We start from the raw sequence: 10,632 nt of genomic DNA on the forward strand, positions 1-10,632 counted from the left end.
TTCTGTGGGGGTGTGGTACTTCCCCGGTGCGAGCTGGCCCAATTCGTGCTGAAGCGTGCTCGACTCCCACAATAAGCTTAAACTCTTGAATATTTTTTGTCGTAAATATTGGAATTCATGATTTTTATGAAATCATATAAATTTTATTTACAATAGATATAGCATTAATAATTAATACCAAACGATTTTCTTTTTAAAATATAACAAAGCAACATGTAACGGCTAAAACAATTAAAAACACACAAAACGTGTGTACGCGTCAGCTCTTTATAACAACTTTTTCCATTAATTGCGCAATTGTTCCGCCATTCTGTCATGTAAAGGCTCACGTTTTATTTAGTGGCCGTGCGACCTTTTGTCCCTAAAACTGATTTTATTTGATGTTGAAAAAAAAACGGGCATGGAATTAATATTATTGCACTTTTTTGCCTGTTTCACTCGATTTATTTCGCAATGTATTAAAACCTGATTGATTGGATATAATGATACTAGCATGACTCTTCAAAGATATAACTTTTAATCAAAATATGACACTAACAACCAATGTACCAAGGAAACTAACCACGTGTGTTGGAGACATCATAGACGCGTACATGTCCAAGAACCCAAGTCTACGACATGGGACAGTTGTCTCGCATATGGCCAGCGTGATGTATTATGGTCTGAGCTTATTCAACATTAATAGAAGGTCTCTGTGCCTACAGTGCGAACAAATTTGTATGGACGCTAACAGAGGCCTAGGCCTATGTGTCACAAATGAATGTGTAAACTCTTTTAGATTTATCTATTCAGACAGGTGAGGTGGTGGAAATAGATTTCAAAGTTACCTCATGCCTCAATATTTCAACGCAATTCTTAATGCTGTGTTTTAATTCATTAGCATTAAAACACCAATCAGTATATTCAAAGTATACCTAAAAGATAAACCCATAGTTTACATAAGTTATTTACCAACAAAGTTACGTAACACTTTCGCAATCTCCGCAAATACTGCTTCAATAAGCCAAAATTCGTGCAAAGGCTCCAGAGCTAATGGTGCTCCTAAATTATTTAGCTTAGAAACTGGCTGCACTCGTGCTCGTGCATTAAAATTGCACATGACTTCATAGCGCTTTGCTCTCTATTTCGTTATGAATTATTTTATTTATGAGTATATTTATGTTACATGCTTTTATTATCAACTGACTTCAAAGAAGGAGGTTCTCCATCTAATTGAATTTCTTTTTCGACTGGGAAATTCGAACCATTACTTATGATTCTTTTTTTCAAATTTGATCTTGTTGTGGGAATTTTAAGGCTTAGTTTTTTTATAAAAATATAACGAATAAAGAATATCATATTAACAATAATTTATCAATAGTAGGGATAACCCATTTGAATTATATAATTGTTTTATGTAAAGTTAGAAATGATCTTTCAACTATTATTATTAAATACCGATCCTATTCTCTTATATGTGGCCACGTGGGCTACTTCCATCTATGACAAATGTATTATGGTACAGATAGCAATTAAACCAATCTACCGCCACGTCAATCTAGCCTATTTAATACCTTCTTCATTAAAGAATAACACTGAAAACTTGACAGAATCTCGAACCAATACGTACCTACGTCTGTGTGTCAACAAAATTGAACGGCTCAAAGTTTGTAAGTGGGTTCGGTAACTCCGTCGCTCCCAATAAAACTTGCTCGCTAATCTCAAACACGACGCGAATAAGTACGAGTCTTGTACATTGGCTTAATGAGAGAATTTACAATTTAATTATTGAGTATTTGTGTTAAGAGTTCAGCGTGGATCGGGTAAATACTACTAATATTATAAATGCGAAAGTTTGTAAGGATGTTTTTTGCTCTTTCACGAAAAAGCCATTGAACCGATTGCAATGAAATTTGGTACGTAGACAGCTGCACAATTGAGCAACATATGAGCAAATTTTTAACCCGATATTCCTACGGGATACGGACTTACACGGGTGAAACTGCGGGGCGCAGCTAGTCCTACTAATATCATAAATGCGAAAGTTTGTAAGGATGTGTGTGTTTGTTGCTCTTTCACCCAAAAACCACTGATTGCAATGAAATTTGGAACGTAGACAGCTGGACAACTGGAATAACATATAGGCAACTTTTTATCCCGATATTCCTACGGGATACGGACTTTCGCTTGTGAAACCGCGGGGCGCAGCTAGTACTAGATAAACTTCATATCTACGTTTATATTGAGGAGGATGTGATAACTGAATGTCGCATTAAGTATTTTTTGTATCATTTCAAATAAAATAAATAAATAAGTAAATAAATTTCGAATAGAAATTTTGACCTTACGCCTCCCCAAATGTTCATAAGCGGTGGTAGCGCTTACCACAGGCGACCCACCAGCTCCATTGCCGACAATGACATAAAAAAAAAGAATTTTATCATAACATCTGTCTTCATCAAAAATTTCATGTGTGCCTATAAAAGGACAGAGCTGATTAAAAATATATTATAGTTCGTTCGTTTCAGCCATGGGACGTCCATTATTATTATATTGTAGTATCGATATAAAATAATCACAGAGTAAGAAATTCTCTTTTTAATTTTTTACTTGAAATTTTCCAATATATGCGCTGCGAAGGCTTGAGCATTGATGAAGGAACAAAAATCCAATAGATATTGCAGTTATATATCTCTATGGGCATTATATCGGGAATCAAGATTTGCATGTATCAACATTTATCAAACCCTTTAACGAAAACCTCTTCAGGAAACTGGCATAATATCTTTTCTAAATGACGATGTATGGCCGAGTGTTAGAGTCACAAATTATATTATAGATTTCAATGGAACTTGGCTGGAGGTCAAATTAAAATAATATTCTGTTTTTTAATTTAATTAGCACAAGCTGTTATATACGATGATGTTATAATATAGCCTTCTTCAATATATGGACTATTCAACACAAAAAATATTTTAATTCGAACCAGTAGTTCCTGAGACTATCGCGTTCAAATCAACAAACTCTTCTCTTATATTATACTCGCTGATGCCCGCAGATTCACTCGCGCGGTCGTAATTAATTTTCGTAGTCATAGTCGTATTCACCTTCTATTTTATTCCCATGGGGGTGAAATGTATCTCAAATAGTATAGTACAGTATAGCATAGTGTAGTATAGTATAGTATAGTATAGTATAGAATAGTATAGTATAGTATAGTATAGTATAGTATAGTATAGAATAGTATAGTATAGTATAGTATAGTATAGTATAGTATAGTATAGTATAGTATAGTATAGTATAGTATAGAATAGTATAGTATAGTATAGTATAGTATAGTATAGTATAATAGTCATATGGTTATATGTAATAAAATTTCAACCCGATCGGTCTAATAGTTTGGGCTATAGATAGATCAGTCAATCAGTCAATTATTAACACAGATTAGTTTTCTATAAGATAGCGTATATATATAATTACTAGCTACGCCCCGCGGTTTCACCTGCATAAGTCTGTATGCCGTAGGAATATCGGGTTTTAAAATTTGCCTAGATGTTATTTCAGTTGTCCAGCTATCTACATACTAAATTTCATTGTAATCGGTTTCGTAGTTTTTGCGTGAAAGAGTAACAAACATCCATACATACAAACTTTCGCGTTTATAATACTAGTAGGTTGCAGTATATATTGCTTAGCCAATTGGTATTTGCTTATACATTCCAACAGTCAATCAATCGATAAAAACATAATTAATCCTAATTAGTGTTGACTTAATCGCGTAAGTCAAGCCACTGGCCTAATTACAAGTGAATGCTTTAGTTAATGTGCCGATACGTGAACTGATTTGCAGATGTCTCGAGATGTACCTCTATAAATAGAATCGTATCTAGGTATACTAATCCTATAAAGCTGAAGAGTTTGAACGCGCTAATGTCTGTAACTACTGGACCGATTACAAAATTTTTTCCCACGTGTATTCATATCCTATGATCCCTATGATCCTATGATCCCTACCAGACTATTACTACGAGCAAAGCCAGGGCGGACCGCTAGTTACATAACTGTTCTTTGATGAAGTTAAGATAATAATATTTCAATATATTACTATACTAGTAAAAAAGTACTAGTTTTCCGAAATCCCGTGATAAAATAATAAAGCGGTAGTAAAAGGTAGTAGGTAAATACTACTCCAAACTATCTCCAGACACAAAGTCAATACATAAAATTGCTCAAATGCCACGTGAAAAAAGTCAAACAAACAAACACACTTTCGCATTGATAAAACAACTAAAAATGTCCATCCTTTTATAAAGCAAATTAAACCAAACTCATGTATTTCACACAGGAGTTAATAGTTCATATCATAATGTAACCAATAAAATACATCTAATCTTAACAAAATAAAGCATGCCCGTTGTGGGTTAACAGCCATATACCGAAGTTTCAAAAATGTATAGTTCTATCCCCATATATGCTACAAACGCTAAAATAATTTAATCAAATAGTGATAAAATATTTAAATTTGGCCAACCCGGGGGCAAACTCGCGGATTCAATTTAACTTCTTAATTACTTAATGAACCTAATCAGGACTAAGCATTTCATGTTTGTTGGGCCCTCGTGACATTGCAATGTACGAGTTACTTCCTGAAACCTATTTGAAACAATACAATGTGTGTTTTACAATTCATAATTCGCTTATGGTATTTAAACGGTCGTTTGGTCAAACATCTTTTATTCTTTGCTACTACATCTACCAGCTTGCTCTAGGATAAAACTGTATATTTATGTGTGGAATGCCGCTGTGAGTTGGTATACTGATATTTCAGATCGATTTTCAGATCGATATTTCAGAACATATCAAAAATTACTTCTACAATTTTATGTTAAAAACAATATTAGTCTACTCCAACAATTAATGCAAATTCAAGTCTATTTCAAACAGAACAAAGTCTATTAATAGATGCCAAGTCGAACCATCTAAACCTAAAGAAAACATAATGAATAATCATTATAACTGAATCGTGATGTCTTTATAGTCAAATCCAGTTTTCGTTTCGTAAAAGGAGAAAATTAAATAAAATCGGTATTTATTCTTTGAAAAAAATGATTCATTAGCTTTCTTTAATTTCTAATCAAACAATTTATTATACGCAAAATTTTAGTAGTGAAAATTAAGATATAAACATATTTTGATCATTACCTCTATATCTATTTGAAAGTTATTTAAACGAAAACCTAGTGATCTGGGTTTAACATAAGGTAGCTTTAAAAGCCTCATTATAAGTTACTACTCTCTTCTTGTGACAGTATTATCAAAACCAGTTCAATAATATATTCGTTTACCCATAACAAACAAACATGCAAACTAACAAAGCACATATTTTAGTAATGGTCTCTCCCCTTCCCATGAAAGTATTCACTATACAATGATCACTAAACGCTAAATATAAATCAAAAACCTGCACCTTCAAAATAACCCTATAAATCTCTGCGCACATTAACTCGCGTGGTAATTTGACACTAACTTTCCATAATTCAGAGGACCTTTAAAAATGACTGGAAATCGCAAGAAAGAGCGCATCGCCGCGAGTGGCGTGTTATTAACCGAATTTATCGTAAATATGCCAAATTACCTGTCCGTATATGTGGGCAATGGATTTGTGAGGATACAAATTACTGTTGGCTATCCTACTTAATATTATAAATGCGAAAGTTTGTAAGGATGTGTGTGTTTGTTGCTCTTTCACGCAAAACCTACTGAACCGATAGCAATGAAATTTGGTACGTGGATAGCTTGACAACTGGAATAACATATAGGCAACTTTTTATCCCGGTATTCCTACGGGATACGGACTTACGCGGGTGAAACCGCGGAGCGCAGCTAGTTTCATACAATTGTTGAGTTACAATGTTGAATTATCAACTTTATATACGCATTATATACCTCTGCCAATACGCACTTGGCCAGTGTAATGGATTATGGCCTAAACCCTCATAGGAGGCCTGTGTCCCAACTGCGGGAACATTAATATGGGCTGATGATGATGATGATGATGATGATTTTGATGATGATGATGGTGATGGTGGTGATGATGATGATGATGATGATGATGGTGATGGTGATGATGATGATGAAATTCGGTTCAGTAGATCCATAAGTAACGTTATTCAGAAAACAGCAAACTCTATAAGATATAAGTATAGATTTATAACCACTTCTAGTGTACTTGTTTAGTAACAATACACGAAACGTGAAAGTTTTTTAATTTTCTTCAAACTAACTGGACCGCCAGTAAAACCTCAAACTGTTATGTGGACTTATCCTTTGAAGCGTGTGCAGCTAATATTAAGTTCGGTAGAAATTATTGATTTAGCGAAGCATACGAGTTCTTAAGGATTCTATAATATAGTTACGAACTCAGCGTATTTGATCACCTAGATAATGCCGCGAGTCAATTAATTAAAACTTTAACTCGAGCTTCAACATTAATGTATATATACTATTTTCTACTGAAAGTAATGATAATACACCTTATACATTATTTATTTACATTACTATTTATAATTACCTATACTAGGTGCGTTGTAAATCAGTTATACTTTGAATCTCATTCCCGGGGAAACGTAAAAAGTAGCTAAATTAATTTATTACTCACTAATTATTGCAGCTCTCTGACAGTAAAATCCAGTCAAAAACGATGTATCCGTTTCAGAGTTTCGCCGGAATAAACAGACAGACGGACAAATATGCTCAAAGAAAATATTTTTATGTTCCGTATACACATCTATAATAAATAACTTGTGAAAAGGGTTTATTTTGGTATTACAAACGGACACTTAAATTTTATTTAGTGGTACATATATACTCATTCGTATTAAAAAAAAATGCCAAGAAACTCTAAAGTTACTCATAAGGAACTATCCATTGATTATTAAAAAAAAAATCCAAAAATCTAGTATTTTCTTGCGTTTGATTTTACGGGAGTATTATACATATAGAAATTAAACACTTTTTAACGGAAACGGTTCGAAACTTCGGGTTAATTCGTTTAAAAGTATTTAATTTCTAAATCCAAAAATCTTTTCCATAATTCTATACGTGAATGAAAGCTTAGCAAAACAATGGTACAATTAAATATGATTTTAGTGTAATATTTCGAAACCATTTTCATACACATTAATAATAAAATTTCAATAATATTACACGAACTAAATTAATTAAATCATAGAATATATCACAATTTAACTGTCGATTTTGCCATGAAATTCACTCAAATTGTATTTTAAGCTACAAAGTTAAGAGATATAAAAAACAAATCTTGCACTTTTTTTTACTATATAAAATCTATTTATATCAAACATCCGATCAAATGACGTAACATCCACAGATATCTCAACAAATGATCGCTTATCAGGTATTCAGTAGAGTCTTGTCCACTCCAGCTAATGCAAGTCTACCAAACTGACACGAGATTCTGTCTCCTAAGAGATATCAGACCACCTCGCTCACGTATTGTCGTGTTTCCGACCAAATAATATACAAACGCGTTTACATTCTTTAGGGTTCCGCATCTTCTATGGAATAATATGAAAATATTCTTTGTCGAATGCAAGACAGATAATGCAACGATTTATAGATATGGTGTACTAGCTGCGCCCCGCGGTTTCACCCGCGTAAGTCCGTATCCCGTAGGAATTTCGGGATAAAAAGTTGCCTGTATGTTATTCCAGTTGTCCAGCTGTCTACATACCAAATATTATTGCAATCGGTTCAGTAGTTTTTGCGTGAAAGAGCAACAAACACACACACACATCCTTACAAACTTTCGCATTTACAATATTAGTAGGAAGGAAGTAGGATTAGAAGGATGATAACCTAATGCTTTAAAAATTACTTACAGTAGATATTTATTCATAGATAAATTGCATAATAGAAGTCATAATTGGGGCCCATCTTCTGGGAAGGGTGCGTCATGTGATTTCAATTAAAATTTACAGCATTCGTTAATAAACATCATTAATATTCATACAGAGATCCGAAATTGAAAAGCGCAATAGATTAATCAATTTTGTATCCTAAATCAACTGTATTACTACAGAGTATATATGTTAATGACAAATAGATTTATAATATAATATATGAATTAACTATATTAACTCAATACTCAAAATTAGAAACTTTCCTCAAACAGACTAGTCGCCCTAATAATTCAATTTCTGTCACAAAATCTTTTTTGTGTATGACGTTATGAATATTGGATAAATCTAGTATTTATATAACTCATTTTCTTTTACGTATACATATTTAGTGTATAAGTAAATAATATATGTAATTTAATTCAGAATTTTTAATGCGTGGTTTCATTATCACTGCTCCCATGATTAATATGACATAACCCTTTATAGTATGTATACATTTCAGGGTCAATTCATAAATTATATTAATAATAGGATCATTTGTTGACAATTACAAGGTTAGGTATGTACTTTGTTTATCAATGAAGTTGACTGCTTCTGTGCGTAGAGTAGAAGCTTATAAAAGTTATTTGAAACATTTTTTTATAATTAATTATAAACATTTGATATCCATATTGTTTTTTTGTAGTCGCTTTATGTAAATTGTTTATAATTTCTAGAACTTTGTGCAATGTTTACATAACGGAAACGTTTTTGTTTTTGCATTAATATTTCAGTGTCTGTAGTCGTCTGTAGTAAAAATGTACTCGCGTAATATAAAACGGAAAAGCTCGAAAAGCTGTTATATTCTATAAACAAAGATACGCTTATAAAAAAATATTAAATTAGATGTACCATTAAGCGAGAACAAATTGTGTTTTTCATAGGTTAATTTTCATAACACACTCTTCTAAAAAAAAACATCCTACCTGACTGTCTGCTGGTGTCCTTTCCGCTGTTCATTCCTTCTTTTCTTACACTCACTATCACGCTTTTCACTATTTTCACGTATCGTATGATATCTCGGCTGATAACTTTCGAGTTGCGTGTACAGTCGCGCGCGTGGCGCGTCCGCTAGAGCTCGATGCGACATAGACTCCACGCGTCTGCACTCCACGGCGTTCGCGGCCGTACTGTCGTGGACCCTTTCAGCCACCCCTGGCCGTCGCTTTTCTTCAAAAGCCATCCGCGGAGGCCGAGGTTGCATAAGGCTGATCTTTTTCTTCTTGGCGGTAGAGGACACGTAGGAAAAGTAGCCATTTTTATCCATTTTCGGGGTTGCTGCCTTGACCTGAAAAAGGCGATGGTATGAGTATGTGGTAAAGTTTATTAAAGTTTTTACAGTCATAGTTATTTTCTTTAGCTTATTTTTGTCTACAGAAATGTTGTCTGCGTTTCGTTCGTTCGTTTGTTATTTATTAGTTTTCTGTTTATATACTTCATCTTGTTTCTTGTTTATAAAGTTATTAATGGTCTTAATAAGATCATACTTCCTTTGACCTTTGAAATAATTATCTTGGCATTTACCTACGCAATCTTAATTAATACTCTATTTCTATATAAGTAAAAAAAAGGTTTGGTTTTCAAAACCGTGCCACCATAAAAATGCTGACCAGAATTGGATGAATCTTTACACACACATATAATCAGTTACAAGTCACCTACTTTTAAATATGACAATATTCCGAGCAATGACTCGCTAAGCAACAATTTTTAATGGAGTCTTCGTACTGCAGTGTTTACAATCTCCGTTGACATTGCACTGCATCTGGATGGAATTAGGTCAAGTAATTTGCATTGTATCATCACTTTCACTGAGAACAGTGCAAAGCTTTGAGTTGTTTTTGACATAGCCCACAAAGCATTAAATGTATTAAGAAAGAGGCTACTGAATATATGAAATAAAATTACATAAATTCTAAAGAAACGATAATAACTTGTTCGGGTGGATACGTTATTTAATAAAGTTTCTGTGCCTGTTAGAAATATCCATTAAATAAAACTTAGATTTGTCAATAAATTATTTATATATGTTAATTGTTCAGCAAATAAAAAAATATAAATGAAAACAAAAACTTAACTTAATTTTTCAGCTAGGTGCATTAATATCATTTACCCAAAAACAAAGAGATGTAAATCAAACAGCATTCACAGCACTAAATGTCCAATTTAAATGTTTTTTTTTTTATATCAACAACCGACCAATTCTGCCCGACGTCAATTCCATACCAAGGTATCTGTCAAAACAGTGTCTACGTTATCTGTGACTGGAACAAAGGTGCAAACGTCACGATAGCGAAACGAAACGTCGATATTTTTTTATCGACACTGTAAATTGCTTTTGGCATGTAAACGAATCGACGTTTGACGAACGCAAAATTGAGTGAACAAGATTGCGTGTGTTTTTATTAAAAGGAAGATGTTTGTAACACCATACATAACACCATGTATGCTTCTGTGTTATACATAACTAACTTACTCCAATAAACACTATAGCTTTTTTGAGTTACGCGCACATAGAAACAAACGTACAAACATACATACACTTATGAAATTTGGCACACGTATTTAGAAGTTTTGTGTGAAAAACTGTGCAATTCTGAAAAAATAATAACTTTAGTAATTAAAATATTGAATATAATGAAATAAATAAAATGAAAATTGATTTTTTTTAGTAATTATTGGCAATAATGAT

At 33.0% G+C, this 10,632-nt stretch overlaps 1 protein-coding gene across 1 annotated transcript in view; it reads right to left on the reverse strand.

The window, feature by feature from the left end:
* Positions 1-9,215, reverse strand: part of LOC119834603 (kinesin-like protein CG14535) — a 176,368-nt gene extending 167,153 nt beyond the window's left edge. Inside the window, exon 1 of the mRNA XM_038359004.1 lies at positions 8,867-9,215. Coding sequence (XP_038214932.1) covers positions 8,867-9,207 — 341 coding nt within the window. The 5' untranslated portion in view covers positions 9,208-9,215. The remainder of the gene's footprint in view (positions 1-8,866) is intronic.
* Positions 9,216-10,632: the final 1,417 nt, after the last annotated feature.

The sequence above is a fragment of the Zerene cesonia genome, chromosome 19, assembly GCF_012273895.1.
Source record: "Zerene cesonia ecotype Mississippi chromosome 19, Zerene_cesonia_1.1, whole genome shotgun sequence".
NCBI lineage: Eukaryota > Metazoa > Arthropoda > Insecta > Lepidoptera > Pieridae > Zerene > Zerene cesonia.